Source organism: Canis lupus, chromosome 30, assembly GCF_011100685.1.
Source record: "Canis lupus familiaris isolate Mischka breed German Shepherd chromosome 30, alternate assembly UU_Cfam_GSD_1.0, whole genome shotgun sequence".
Classification (NCBI taxonomy): Eukaryota; Metazoa; Chordata; class Mammalia; order Carnivora; family Canidae; genus Canis; species Canis lupus.
Window position 1 is genome coordinate 17,487,217 of NC_049251.1, and position 15,201 is coordinate 17,502,417.

General features: G+C 35.8%; 1 protein-coding gene across 1 annotated transcript in view; it reads right to left on the minus strand.

The window, feature by feature from the left end:
* DMXL2 (Dmx like 2) overlaps nucleotides 1-15,201 on the minus strand; it is a 152,974-nt gene that overhangs the window by 39,307 nt on the left and 98,466 nt on the right. Inside the window, 5 exon segments of the mRNA XM_038580419.1 lie at nucleotides 688-857; nucleotides 4,577-4,687; nucleotides 7,636-9,312; nucleotides 10,891-11,118; nucleotides 14,367-14,486. Coding sequence (XP_038436347.1) covers nucleotides 688-857; nucleotides 4,577-4,687; nucleotides 7,636-9,312; nucleotides 10,891-11,118; nucleotides 14,367-14,486 — 2,306 coding nt within the window.

The window sequence follows — 15,201 nt, forward strand, 5'->3', positions numbered from 1 at the left end:
CATCACCCAGTTACCCCATCCTCCCACCCAACATTCAATGTTAAAATATAGTTTTGGATGTATAACAGCGATTCGACAATACTATACATTATGCAGCACTCACCACAGTAAGTGCAGTTGCCATCTGTCACAGTACAATGTTACTACAACTTTACTGACTACATTCCCTGTGTTGTACTTTTCATATCCATGACATACTGCCAGTTATTTAAAAAAAAAGAACCCTGAATTTTCTCAAGCTAGGACATACCTCAACTGATAGCAGAAAACATGCAATTCTATAAATATTATAAACTCAGTATGTATGGTAAAAGGCAACTGATATACTACAGAAACATTTCATAAAGGCCAAGTTTTTGGAATCTCCAAAACTTTTTATTTAAGAAATTCTCAAGATCTCAAGATGTACAAACTAATTCCCTACAACAGATTTTCTGGAAGACAGTATCTTTTATCCTTTAAGATTTTTAAAAAAGATTTTATTTATTTATTCATGAGAGACACAGAGAGAGAGGCAGAGACACAGGCAGAGGGAGAAGCAGGCTCTATGCAGGGAGCCCGACGTGGGACCCGATCCCGGGACTCCAGGATCATGCCCTGAGCTGAAGGCAGATGCTCAACCGCTGAGCCACCCAAGTGTCCCATCAAGATTTTTTTTAACTTAAGCATCCAATGAAGTAAAGTTACCTTTTCAATGCATCTTCGAAGAGTGTTAATATTTCTGACCCACCAACCTATTCCCATAGCTCTTAACTCAGACCACTGAGGGTCCCCTCTCTGAATGGCCGGAATCATATTAATCAGTTCCTCCTCAGCCTCAGAATGAAAAGCCCAGGCAAAGTGGCAGGTAGACACACCTAAATTAGAAATACAAAATAATAACCTTCAGAACTATATCAAAAAAGAACACAAAACAACTTTTCACACAGTCATGCATTTATTCACTCTGGGAAGAATTTCCAAGCAGGAAAAAAAAAAGGTAAAAGGAGGTCTTTCCTCACTCAGTTTTACACTACACGCTTCTAAACACATGGAGCAATAGCAGAATATACAAAACCAAAAACTTCTTTTTTCCAAAATATTTGCTTTTTTCTCTGCAAAAACATAGGCACTAAAACTTAACCACTGGAAAGATATTTGGACATCGGGTCATTTATACATACACACACACGTACACGCACCACACTTATCAACAGTGAAAGCTCTGGTCAAGTCAAAATATCTCGGCCTGTGTCCTTGGGAGTTTTTTTCAGTTTCTTCACAGCAAGCCCCTTGCTTGCAGACCATATTCCTTAGCACCGACTACTGGAAACTGCGCCACTTAACCAAACAGCCAATGAACTACGTATTTCACAGTGAAGTCTAACCTGCAGTAGAGTTGCAGGGAATAGCAGGGAACACATTTCTCTGCCTCCGGCATCTTGGTTAAAAGTAGTTTAAAGCTGCCTAACACTGGTGATATATGGCAAACTCTTTTTGCCCTGGTAGAAGACTGACGGGGCTCTAGGCCGCTTTTAGAGGCAACACTATCAGACGTGGGAGTACAAGAGAGTTTATCAGCAGCTGAACTTCTGATAACACTTCGTTCCACTTAGAGCAGGTGAAGAGGAAACAAGGAAAATGACACACTGATTGGTGACACATAGCGGGAATGCCAGGAAGAACCAGAGGAGCCTAGGAAAGAGGCCAAACTGGTCAACATAGACATCTATATGGACCTATTTTGGACCTCATGTCTGAAGTCAATGATGTACTGTACATTACAGTACAGGCTTCTCAATGCTCTAAGACCATCAATATTACTACATATGATTTTTTTCATTAACAACTACTATATAGACTTCCAATACAGTTTCAAGCTTTTCTAACCATTACTGCTTTACAACAGTTCCTTTAGAAAGTATAAAAGGAAAACTTATTATGACTATTTTGAGTAATAATCTTAAATCTTTTAAATTTCCTATGCTAACATTTATATACAACTGTGCTTGAAATCACAGCACAAAAAAATTAGTGCAACAAGCCTTGACTGCCACCAAAAATTTAGGGGGAAATGGTCAAGATTTAATAACATCAATTTGTAGTTTTTTGGAATCTAAAAGGCAGATTAATTTTCTCACTTTTTAAATCTTTGCCCAATTTAAGAAATAATCACTATATCAAACTACCGACACTTTGCTTTATAAGTTGCTATTACATAGCAATACACACAGAATAACTTTGCTAACTGCAAATTTATCATATAAAGAATAATATAAAATATATTACACTTCATACCTGTAAGTGAAATGGGATTGATTAAACTTTTAGTATGATTAAGTGGGAACAATAAACACACAGGTATGTCAGGGGAATTAGGTTCAGAAGGCAAGATTAAAAGTGCAGTGAATATATGTGGAAGCCTATTTATTTTAATACAAGCATTGTATCATAAGTCATATACTCACAAGTAAAGCTGTTGTTTGAGGAATATCTGTCATATAGTAATCCAGTAGATTTGCATACTTGTAGCACACTGCCACACACCCTGATTTGAGATACAAGGATTTATATCAGCCCCCTATTTTACAGGTTAAAAAATCAAAACTTCAGAGTTTAAGGTGATCTGCCCCATATCCTATACCAAGAAAAGATATTAAGAAGAAAAAGAACAGGGGCACCAACATGTAGTTAGTTATTTATCAATTTATTTTTTCTCTACCAATAACAACTATTCTTTGCAGTTTTTCTCTGTTCTTAGCCTTTCTACCTATATACTGGCTACTTAACTTTCCCTGAAAACTGTTCCTATAATACCAATCACGTCTTATGTCCAGTGTTTTACCTGTATCAAAGGGAAAAATGGAATTTTCAATTCCTCAATGGTCATTAAGTGATTCAGCACTATCATTTAAAACTAAAATATAAAAGAACCGTTGAGATACCACTTTTTAAACCTAATCGAATGGCACAGATTGTTTAAAACCTAATCAAATGGCACAGATTGTTTAATATCAAAAAAATAAAATAAAAAACAATACAGTGATAGTATCAAGTGTCAACAATGGGTTAAACTTTGGAATCATCAAACACTGCTTCTGGGAATATAATGGAAGACAGTGTTTCTGTCTGGGGCAATACCTATCAAGAGTTAAGAAATTTCACTCTTAAATACAGAGAACTGGTGGTTGCCAGAGGGGAGGTGGGCAGGCAGATGGGTGAAACAGAACAGGATTTAAGAGTATGCTTATCTTGATGAACACTGAAAAGTATATGGAATTGATGAATCATCATATTGTATACCTGAAACTAACACTGTATATTAATTATACTTGAATAAAAAAAAAACCAGTAAGGTACAGTTACATTCAGAATTTAGAATATCAGCCTGGTAATACTGTAAACTGTTGACTGAAACATTAAAAATAAAAACAACCACCTTAAAAAAAAAGAGTTAAGAATTTTCAAGCCCTCGGATTCCACTGTTGGAAAGTAACACGAGGAAATAATCAGATATATACATAAATATCTATATGCAAAGTAATATGGTCATTCATCACAGTGATCATTCATATAGAAAAGAAAACCAGCAAAATCTGTTTCAAAATTAAAGGACTGGATAGATGAAGCACAGTTTAGAAACACAATGGATATCAGACAGCTATTTAGAATTACATGAGGGTAAAGGGTAAGTGTTATGGGTAAGACCAAGAAATTATAGAGCCTGGTATTCTAGTTCCTACAATACTAAAGCATTATTTATAGGACTGCATCCAGGATGCTGGTTTCAAAAGGAATATAGCCTAATAAAAACTGCACTGGGCTGGGATTCTAGCTCCGAACTCTATCAGTAGCCCTATATCTTGGCAGGTCACTTTATAGTTTTTTTAATCTGTCAATTAGGGGGCTGACATAAATCCTTACATTTCAAATCAGGGTATGTGACAGTGTACTACAAGTATGTAAATCTACTGCATTGCTATCGGGCAGATATTCCTGAAACATCAGCTTTCCTTGTGAGTATATGACTTATAACAAAATGCTTATATTAAAATAAACATAAATAATAATACATAGGGCAAAAATCACACAATTTTTAAAGAAAATATATCAGTTGTCAAAGAAATTCAGGGCCACTTTTTTAAAAAAGATTTTATTTATTTATTTATGAGACACACACACACACACACACACACACACACACACACAGAGGCAGAGACACAGGCAAAGGAAGAAGCAGGCTCCATGCAGGGAGTCCTATGTGGGACTCGATCCCAGGACTCCAGGATCACGTCTTGGGCTGAAGGCAGGTGCTCAATAACTGAGCCACCCAGGAGTCCCTTATGGCCTTAGGGTTTACTACTAAGCTACTATGACTTTAGTAAGTCTGAGAAACTGAGATAGAAGAGTAAAAGTTGCAGAACAGAGCTGAAAGAGGCACAGAAAAAGGGTAAGTGGGTAAACTATGTGGCTAGAAGATCTTAAGGATGTATGTATATAATGACTTGGCTAATTCTTATACACAAATATAAATACAAGTATTCCACTACAATATGAAATAAAAGTTGTGGAAAGGTCCAAACAAGGAGTTAAATACCTTGATGAAGTAGCTGTACTCGGTATAAAGGAGGCAACGATGTCAAAAGGCACGTGTGCAAACGCATAGCTAGCAAGTATCTCAAACCACACTCGTCTAATGTGTCCCTTCCTATAAAGCAAATAGAAAATATGTTTCAGGAAAACTGTCACAAACCAGTAAATAATTAGGAAATAAGCATTAAATTCAATAATAACGATTTACACAAGATGTATGTTTGAGTGTATCCCTTTGCTAACAGTCAAATATCTTTATAAGAAATACATCTTTACAAAAGGTATTTGTAAATACAAAAACTCCCAAATGAAAAATGACTGGGGAAAATATAATTCCCTATTAGTATAGGTAATAACAGTACTTACAGCTATTCATAATAAATGAAATCTTGAAATCCAATAAAAAATATATTAACTATAGTAAGCTAGGTACAATTTTAAGAAGCATTTCCCACATGAAGTTAGATGAGATTGAAAAGATAGAAATTACATATCTAAAATGAAATCATTATTTATTATCACTGTTAATTAAAAAGCTAATATTTTCTAGTCTGGTTAGCTCAATTGAAATATAGTACTATGAAAGATTTAAAATTCGATTCCCTAGGCTAGTTTTACAAAGCTAAGGTTGACCCTTAACCTGATTTCACAAACTTAACTCCTATTTAAAAGTTGCACAAAGGTATGAAGTGTGAGGAGTTTCATTAAAATTATAGACACTGTTGGAGAAGCAACACAAAAGTTATGACCAGCACCCAGTCCAGTAACTGCCACTTGGGAAGTACTAAGAATGTTGAATCAAATAATATTTTCTAGAAGAATATAAAATGTTTTAAAATCTCAAAGTTTAAGTTCCAGCTCTACTTCCCATTAGCTATCTTTGTTCATCCACCCATTCATTTATTTATTCAACAAATCAAGTACCTACTACAGGAAAGGCACAGTGTAGGTGCTGGGGATTTGACAGTGAATAAGACAAAATCTCTCCTCTCATGGTGCTTTCATTTTAGGAGACAAAAACAAAAAACAATGTGTCTGGCAGAAAGTAATGCTATGGAGAGAAATAAAAAGTAGGCTTGACAGAAAGGGAGTACTGGAACAAGGGGATTCTATTTTATATAGTATACCCAGGGAAGAACTTTCCAAGACGATGATGTCTCAGCAGAAACTTGAGGAGGTGAGGGAATGAGCCAGGCATAAACTTGGAAAAAGCTTTCCACACTGAGAACACAAAATATGCAAAGGCCTTGAGACAGGAATGTGTTTAGTGTCTTCCTAGGACAGCAAGGAGGCCAATGTAGTGGAATGAAAATGAACACAGATCACACAGGGCCTTGTGGACCTCCGTAAGGATCTGGCTTTTATTCTAAAGTGAGATAGCAAGCCACTGGTATATGCTGAGCAGAAAAGAGATTAAATGTTTTTAATCACTGGTTCCTATGTAGACAACAGACTGAGGTAACAAGAATGAAGCAGTTTTGGGAGACTTTGTCAATAACCAGGCAGGAGGTAACAGTGACTTGGACTAGAGTGGTAATAAAAAAAGTAGTGAGAAATGACTGGATCCTAGATATATGAGAATTGGTAGCAGTTGTCACAAAACTGGATATGGCGGGTAAAAAAAAGCAGAGTCAGGAATACCTTTAATTCCATTTGGAAGAATTCATTTACTTAGAAATAATTTACTGAGATGTGCAACATACTTAAACTCTGAGCTTCAGCTTCCCACCTGTGAAATGGGAGACATTAATTCCTCCCTTATCTACCTCATGAAAGTACACTGGGACCAGCATGAGCCATTTTTATACTGCCCAGCCAATCATATAGTTCTGAGTTAGAAAGTTTATAAACTATTTTTCATGGATTATAAATACCTATTTTCTTAATATCCCAGAGTAAAAACTCTAAAAGTTTTCAAAAAAGTCTTAAGACTCTCCTGGGGAGAATTCTGCTCTATTGCACATAACACCTCATAATCATTAGGATTTGTTTAATTAACATGTTTAGAAAATAGGTCATGAGGCAAAACTTTCTAAGGTCTCTAGTTATTTTAATCTACACAGAAAACTTAGGGGATATATTATAAGGATATAAACCTGTATGAAGAGATATATTCCAGGTAGCTTTGAGGAACAGTCTTTCTTTTCAAATTTGGAAATCTTGTGAAATAATGTACAGGCTGGGAGGCAATCATGTATCCACATATGAACCCCAGTTCTGCCACTTATTACCTGTGTGACCCTATTTGCCTCCCTATGGATCAGTGTCTTCATCTATAAAATTTAGTATAATAATAGCTACCTACCAGAAGATTGTTGTGATAATTAAGTATGATAAAGTACATAAAGTGCCTGGCACATAGCAATTGTTCACTCCTCCACAATATTTACTGAATGAATGAATGATCAATAATTTTCGGTTTCCTTGGCTAATGCCATCATTTACAATCAACACCATTACCTTCAACTATCTGTATAAAAGAGAATGGAATCTAGTTTCAGGAGACAGCCAAAAATATTCTGGTTATAGAGCAAATTAGTCAAGACACACATTATAGTAAAATGTATTAAAACCTCTTTTTCTCTTTTTCAAGATTTTCAGAGAAAATTAGGTAATTATAAAAAATATATATACCTAGAAACGGGAAGATGAACAAGTTGAGTTCATGAGGTCTGTATAAGCCTTTTAGTTCAATAGCAAAATTATCAAATGGGCCATTATTATTACTAAAAGTAAAATAAAAATTAAAACAAGCTATAGAAGTAAATATGTTTGAAAAAAACAAGACTACATATATCTAAAATTACACAAAGCTTTCGTTGTAAAAATTCATGTGAGAATGCAGATACCACAAACCCATGAAGTCATATTTGCAAGTCATAACCTATCCCCAACTGTCTTTTCTTTCACAATTAATCATATTAGGTAACAATAACTGTCTACTAGAGAGGTCTTCTCACTACAAAGTTTAAAGAAAGACTGCAATTTAATGTGAATCATTATATAAATTATACAAATGGTTCTATTCATGGTAACTTGGTAAATTTTAGTGGGAATATTTACCTGAATAACTCTTATCTCTGCTCTCATCAAGCTCAGTACTGGTGGTAGCCACTGTATCAGCCAAAGCTACAAGGAACATCTGCTCCAAACGAGTAAGGCCTGGTAGACTTGAGTGCATAAGATGACTTGAAAGTACCCTAGCATGTTCTTGGCCAAAGTAAGCAGGTCCATATTGAGAAAGATTTATTACTTTTGATTTGTTTTCTCTCTTTTCTGGCTCTAAATCTATATCATCTGTGGTTATATCCTGGATTTGGAACAGCTCTGAATATTGATCTTCTGGTTCACTTTTGGTATGCTCTTCATAGCTCTGTGGTATTTTTGTACTTTCTTCTGAAATTCTGTAGGTTGTATCTTGATCTGCAGCAAGCAGTGCATATAATGGTAGTGGAGGAATAGAATCTATTTCAGTATAATCTCGAGTACCATCTTTTCCTATGGTGACTGTATCCTTTGCCGTACTGCCACTTACGCTAATGGTTCGGGAAAGATGTCGCTTAGTCCCTTCTCCAGCATCAGCATCTCTAACTATTGCAACTTCACCTGCAATACATTTTACTAAATGAGAGAGAATAGCTTTAGCCCTTCGAACTTTCCCTAAATCCATCAATTCTAGCAGCTGAGTTGGATGATATTGAGGGAGAGTAGGGGAAAGTACATGTGCAGCCTCAAATAAGCCGCCATCTTGAACTACAGTTGGTGAACAAAAAACATCATCAGCAATAGCTGTTCCTTCAACAATACTTTTTCTTGACAACATATTAGATTTAAAGGCAGAATGATCTTGTAACGCTGTCTCTTCTGCATCAGGACTATCAACTTCAATGTCTCCAAATTTGACAGCATGCTTCCACTGTGCATATACATGCATTTCACAATCCATTCCTACCACCAATATCCCATCTCTCACCCAGGAGAGAGAAACAGGCAGAGAAGGTGTACCATCGACAGAAGATACCAAGTCTATAGATCTAAGAAGAACCCATCTTGACCGAACTCCTTGCTTGATACTACCACCTAGTGGTAAAGTAATGACAGCTACTCCATCCTTGCTGTTGATTTGCTCAGTCACAATTCCTGAAAGCCGCCCATACATGAAGATATTAGCACCGACCCCCACTGTGAGAATGTGGGAGCCATCTTCTTTTGATACCCAGTCCAAATGCACTAAATGTTTGATATTTGGAATAAGATATCTATCCTTGCTCAAAAGTGCATCTGATTTGCTGTACACAAACAGATTACTGTCAACACTGACCCTTGAATCAAGTACACTTCCAACCTTGACCAAATCATCAAGATGAATTGTTTGTTCTAAAACCCATTCTGATCCTCCTGTAGATTCACATTCAAAGATGCAAACATGCATGGAAAATTCTTTAGAAACAAAACCATTGTGGTGGACAGGTTGTTTGTAAGCCACAGCAAGGCGACCTGTGTATGAACAGCTAACAGCAACTGGTCTTCCCACGATGCTCACTGTACTGGTATTATCTTCTCCTTCATCATTCATCAAGGGCCATCTCCTCCACTGGTAAGTTTCCTTCTCAACACTTTTACATTCTGGGTTGGTTTCCATATTACACTTCCAGAAGCGAACTTTATTGTCAGAACAAGTTGTTACCACTAAATAAGGTGCAAGGCACACCGGATAAATTGAAGAAGAACTCAGATGGCCTTAAAAAAGAAAAAGCAGATAGTCATGATAATAGAACTATAATATAAAATGCTAATAATCAAGTTCTACAATGTGATAAATCCAAAGTCAGAGTAAGCTTCTTCATTGTAATTCTGCAAACTCCCCTTAATACTAAGTGTCCACTGGCCAAGGTAACTACAAGTCTTGAACAGCCCACTGGTGAAATCAAAATATGCAATAATAATCTATCAGTTTTTAGATGTTTAAGTTTAAGTGAGGTTAGTATTCCACTAAAATAAAACTCAAATGTAATAAAACAAGTCAACCCTTAATCATGAAGTCTGTTACCTGTTATAATTTATATATGGCTTCACCACATGCCTTACTGGATTTTCAGTTTCCACTTATTGCTTTCATCAGAGATGCTTAAGTCATCACTACAGTTTCCCATTCAAATGCCCCTAACCTGCCCCTGAATAATACAGACTCTATATCTGCCCCTACCATCAAAATGTTTTCAGATAGTTAGATTGCTAGATCTCACCATTTTACCATGATTAATTCGAACTCTCTTAACACTGAACCAGAACCCTGACAGCTGAAGACCAATACCACCCATCCACTGTCAACTACAACATGAAGAGTGATAGACATTAGGACTGGGGTCAGAAGACCTGGATTCAAGTTCCAGCCCATTGCAATGGTGGGAAAGCCACTTCAACATCTAAGCCTGTTCCATCTAAATATTAGGCATCATGTTACTACTTCCTTTGGAGTGTTACTGTTAAGTAACACATTTACAAGAATGTTATAAAGCCTTTGCAAAATATAATTTATTATTATTAATTCCAATAAACTTATTTTGAGTATACCCCAAACTTTCCAAATACTCTGAAATTTCGACCCAAAAACTGGCCCAGATCTGTACCTGCCACAAAAGCCCAGATATAAACCGTTAATGTGATCTTTCCAACTCTGAATTCAAACCTATCTTATGGATCAATAAAGAACCCTCATACTCAAAATAATTCACCATTAACTGAAATGGTTTTGAACCTTCAATTTCAGTTCCCCAAAAATACTATTCTAGGAACTCTTTAATTACAGTTTACAAGTGACAGTTCATTTTAAATTTACCTGCCCTCCAAACTATCTTACCTACCTTGTTAAACTCAGTGTCATTCTAGGGCAGCCAGACTATAATCTTGTATCCTACATTTTTCCCCCATTTATCTGCCAACTCCTGCTCAAAAGTATTTAATAAGTGATACATGATTAGCACAACGTGAATGAAAAGCTTCAATTTAAAAAAAGTTTCTATGATCTGTAAATGAACACATTTGTTCTTCGCAACTGTACTATCATATTATTCCTATTTATAGAAAATCAGAGTGCAGGCAAGAAACTTTGCATTAAAATATTCATATAATTTCCTGTCAGACTGATTTATTTATCACAGGAAACTTTCTAATAAGTATATGTTTCTAAAGAGATACATCGTTACTAGAAAATTAGAGCTGTCAACATACATATTTCAGAAAGGTTCATCCATTTGACCCATTGAAGACCACTCTGAGCTACAACTGCTCAAGTTACCACTCTTCAAGTTACCTTACCTGCTGAAGGCGTTGCTCTTATTACTTCAACTCCTTCTGGGAGATCAAGAGGTTGGCTATATACCAGTCTAGAACTCAGAATAAGTTTACTAGCAGTTTGAAGATTGGCAATTGATGCAGAGTGTGGCATGGGGCTTACACTAGGAGAAGTTTCTGGAGAAGAGTCTATATTCTTCTGTCCAGGGACTGAAAGTAGACTCTCTGATGAAATGCCTTCTGAAGCTTTAGCTTTGAAGATAAGTTATGAAATATATTACTATCACTACTATATACATTAGCTAGAATATTTTGTTACCATTTAAGAAACATGGCTTTTTAAAAATACTTAGGGGACAAGGTCAATTTTCAGACTTTCACTCAGTTACTTTGACAGAATTTTTCTTCTATTTTATTCTTAGCATCACCAACTCCATCACAGAGACTTAATCCCAACACATAAAAACTAGGAAAAAAACTCAAATTATTTCATCCAGTGTTTTCAACCTTTAAAAAGTATCAAAAGCTTGGGTGCCTGTTGACTCAGTCAAGTGTCCAACTGTTGGTTTAGGTTCAAGTCATGATCTCATGTGTCATGGGATCGAGCCCGTGGTCAGGCTCCATGCTCAGTGGGGAGTCTGCTTGGGGATTCTCTCCCTCTGCCTCTTCCTCCTACTCTCATGCTCACATACATATATCCAAAGCTTGAGGAGGAACTTATTAACAAGCAGATTCTTGGGCCTCACCATCTAGAGACTGATATAGTTGTTTTGGGGTAGACCCCAGAAATCCACATTAATAAGCAGCCCAGGTGTTTCTGAAACAGAGCATCATGAGTCAAACTTTGAGAAATAGCAAGGTATTGTCTCACATAGTAGATGAAAGAATTTCAGTTCGGAGAGCTTAATAACTTTCCTACAGTCATATAACTAGCTAGTGGCAAAGAAGACACTAAAATTCCAGGTCTTAACTAGCAAGCACTACAACAAGATGATTTCAAAAACAGATACAAAAAATAAAAGTTCTAAACAAATTTAAGACAGTATTAGTTGACTGGCTTGCAGCCCACTGATAGAATCCAGAAACATGCAGAGCATGACATTTCTCAAGGAACTCATGGGTACCTTAATGTCTTAATGTTTATGTTTTATTAAAGACTAAAAGTAACCCTATCTTAACAGCAGCTAACCTAAGGTCCTAAAAGCCTTGTTTCAAATTTCCTTAATTCCTTAGGAACTTACTTTATCTTTATTACCCCCACCTCCACAAATTTAAAAGTATATAATCAGTCACTCCTCACAATCCTAGGACAGCTCTTTCTGCCCATCGGTCCTTTTCCCATGCTGTTAAACAATCACCTTTTTGTAAAAAAATAGGTGGGGGAGGTTCTTCCCAAGAGTCCAGCTCTTACATTAGAGTGGAATGTAAATCTCTAAGCAGATTCAATTATCTGTGCTTCTGCTACATGTAAGGGATACTCAGAATTACATTTATTTGTTTCCCCCTCCATGAGACTATTAATTTATCAAAGGCAAGGATGATGCTTGCTTTGTATAGCCCAAGAAGCATCAGAATACTAAGAGATATTGAGTAATCCCCCTTTTGCTTCTGATGGATGTTAAATATATCAATCTATCTTAGAATGGCAGACCACTAGATGAGAAATATTCCATAAAATGGAATGATACCACAAGCTTGCATCAGCCTCTCAGCAGAAAAAAGGACTGCTCCTGGCCCTACCACTAACTAGGGTATGCCTCCTCAAGCTTCACTTCACAATCTCTGGCTATTTTCTCATAGCCACATTTTCTAATATATATCTCATGCTAACAAAGGAAGTAAGAGCAGGGGGAAAAAGCAAAGGCCTTAGAGACACAAAACCTGATTTTGAAACTTGGTCCTATGACAAACCAGATGTGGAACTTGGTCAAGTTACTTAATATTATTCCATTAGTAAACTGGGGATAATGTCTGTCTCATGTGTATAAAACACTAATCTCAGTGCCTGGCACCTTAAAGGTAGTCAACATGTTCCTTCTCCATCTAAGTTTAAACGTCTAATTTCATTCTCTGCCAGGATTTTCAACATACTGATAAATTCAAGTATTTGCTGTGAATGACAACATACACTACGTTAAACCTGTTGTGAATGTTAGAACCAAAAGATAGACACTTTCAGTCATAGCTGAAGAGAACATATTTGTTTGTTTCTACTGTAATCTTGTTTGTGACCTTTTACTGCTATCAGAAACCGAGTAAGCAAGCAACTCTACACTAGGCCTGGCTTTAGAGGAGCAGCAGTGGGAAACGTCCTTCATGAGCAGTGAGGATGGAAGGTATCACATTCTTCCTGTCCTACCACAAGGATCTGTCACTACCTCTATTAATTTCTTCAGAACCATTCCCAGCTCTGTGTCCAACTCTAGAAAATACTGTATTCTCTGGTGGGTTAAAAATTCTCTTCATGACAAGCTGGTTTTAGTTCACTCTACTCTTCCAATTTTTGTGAAACAACATGTAACACCAAGAGTGAACTTCAAAGGCTTTGAAAGAACTTCTGGATTCCTGCTACCTCAAGATTAGGCTCAAATGGGCACAGGTAAAGATTAATCAAATCATTTGGCTTTTCTAACCCTAGTTCATGGCCCAGTCAGAACTGCTGTTTATTATGTGATAATATGAATTACAAAGGGAACAAAAAATATTAGTTGACTGTATTAAATGTTTAATGCATACAAAATCAGTTATATTATACAACTACTTAGAAAAAATAAAATCTTTTAAAAACAAAATATTTTGAGTTAACCAGCTTAACGCAGATTCAGCTTCATATAGCTATCTGTGCAGTTCATTTTTACAATTATTTTCATTTTACTCAGAAAGTAAAAGTTTGTTCTAAAAAGATGGATCCATGATCAACTTCTTTGCTTCATACTACAGATTTTCTAATTTGCTAAGAAATCAGTATGAATGTGTATAGCAAAAGCATGGTTAATGTAACTTATCACTGTTGGATTTCTTAATATTCTACAAAAACAGTTCTACTTATGAGCTTCAGATGCTCAACTGTATTTTAATAATAGCAAATCTGCTTCTCTTAGTGATTCTGAAGCTAAGTACGCTGTGTCAGATTAAAGCATGCATTAATTCACAGAAAAGCACAATTTTAATTCTATGGGCAAAACAAATTTATAGAGACACAGTAAGTATCTAGGACATGGTCATCGTAAGCATTCAATAAATATTAATTGAAAAAAATAAAGATCAAACTTTTAAAAAATATGTCTAATGTGCCCACAGACTGGTTTGGTTTTAAATTAATCTGTTTCATCAATTATTTATGATCTTGTAATTAAAAGTCTGGCATATCCATACTTCAATCCAGCAACTCAATTTATAGTTTACTGGATCTTCATTTTAAAGAATTAGCCAAACTAAAACATATTCAGTAAAATGATTTCACATTCACCTGTGCATAAAATTATAATATAATTACTTACCTAAGCATGCCTGTACAGATTTAAGGTGAAGGTGCCACATGTGGAGAATAGAGTAATTATTACTGTCCTTTTCAATTACTACTAGAAAGAACTTTTCTGAAAACGGTGGTGGACGATATCCTATTATTCAAAAGAAAAGTACATTTAAGTCATATTTCCATTGGGCTAAATAAAATAAAGACAGTTTTTAAAAACATCTCTTGATATGTATACAAGTCAGAAGGAAGAGGAAAAAATAGATATGTAGGAGTTTTATGTCATTTTTGTGCCAAAAATTAGGTAGCTATCAAGGACTAATGGGACTCTGTCAAAAGTACACCAAAGCCAACACAAAGGTATACCTATTGGTCAAAGATGAGACAATCTGAGTATCAAAGAATAAAAATGAATACAATTTATTAAAACATACTGACACTTAAAAAAAACCATGAGTACCTAAATATTAAAAGAGAAAAAAAAGGGCACATAAGAAAAAAAGGAAAAGGAAGAATAAGAAAAAACAGAAGGAATAAAAGGAAGAGAAACAAAGAGAAGGACAGAGAGACAGAGACAGAGACAGAGGAAGAAGGAGACAGAGCAAAAGAGGAAGAGAATGTGCAAGAGCATAGTCAGCTTCACTGGATGCCTCTCATAGTAAATGAGACACTAGTTCCTTATTTGGAAAATTGAAGAAACATGTATCCTCCTTTTCCTATATGAAAACACAATTTTAAAAAAATTTAAATGCATTGGGGGAAGGGCAGTAGTGGCAGTACAGAAGAGACTTTTTAGAAATCTTATGCATTTTTTTAAAATTAAAAGACACTGTGGATATAATTTTCCCTGTTGACAATTC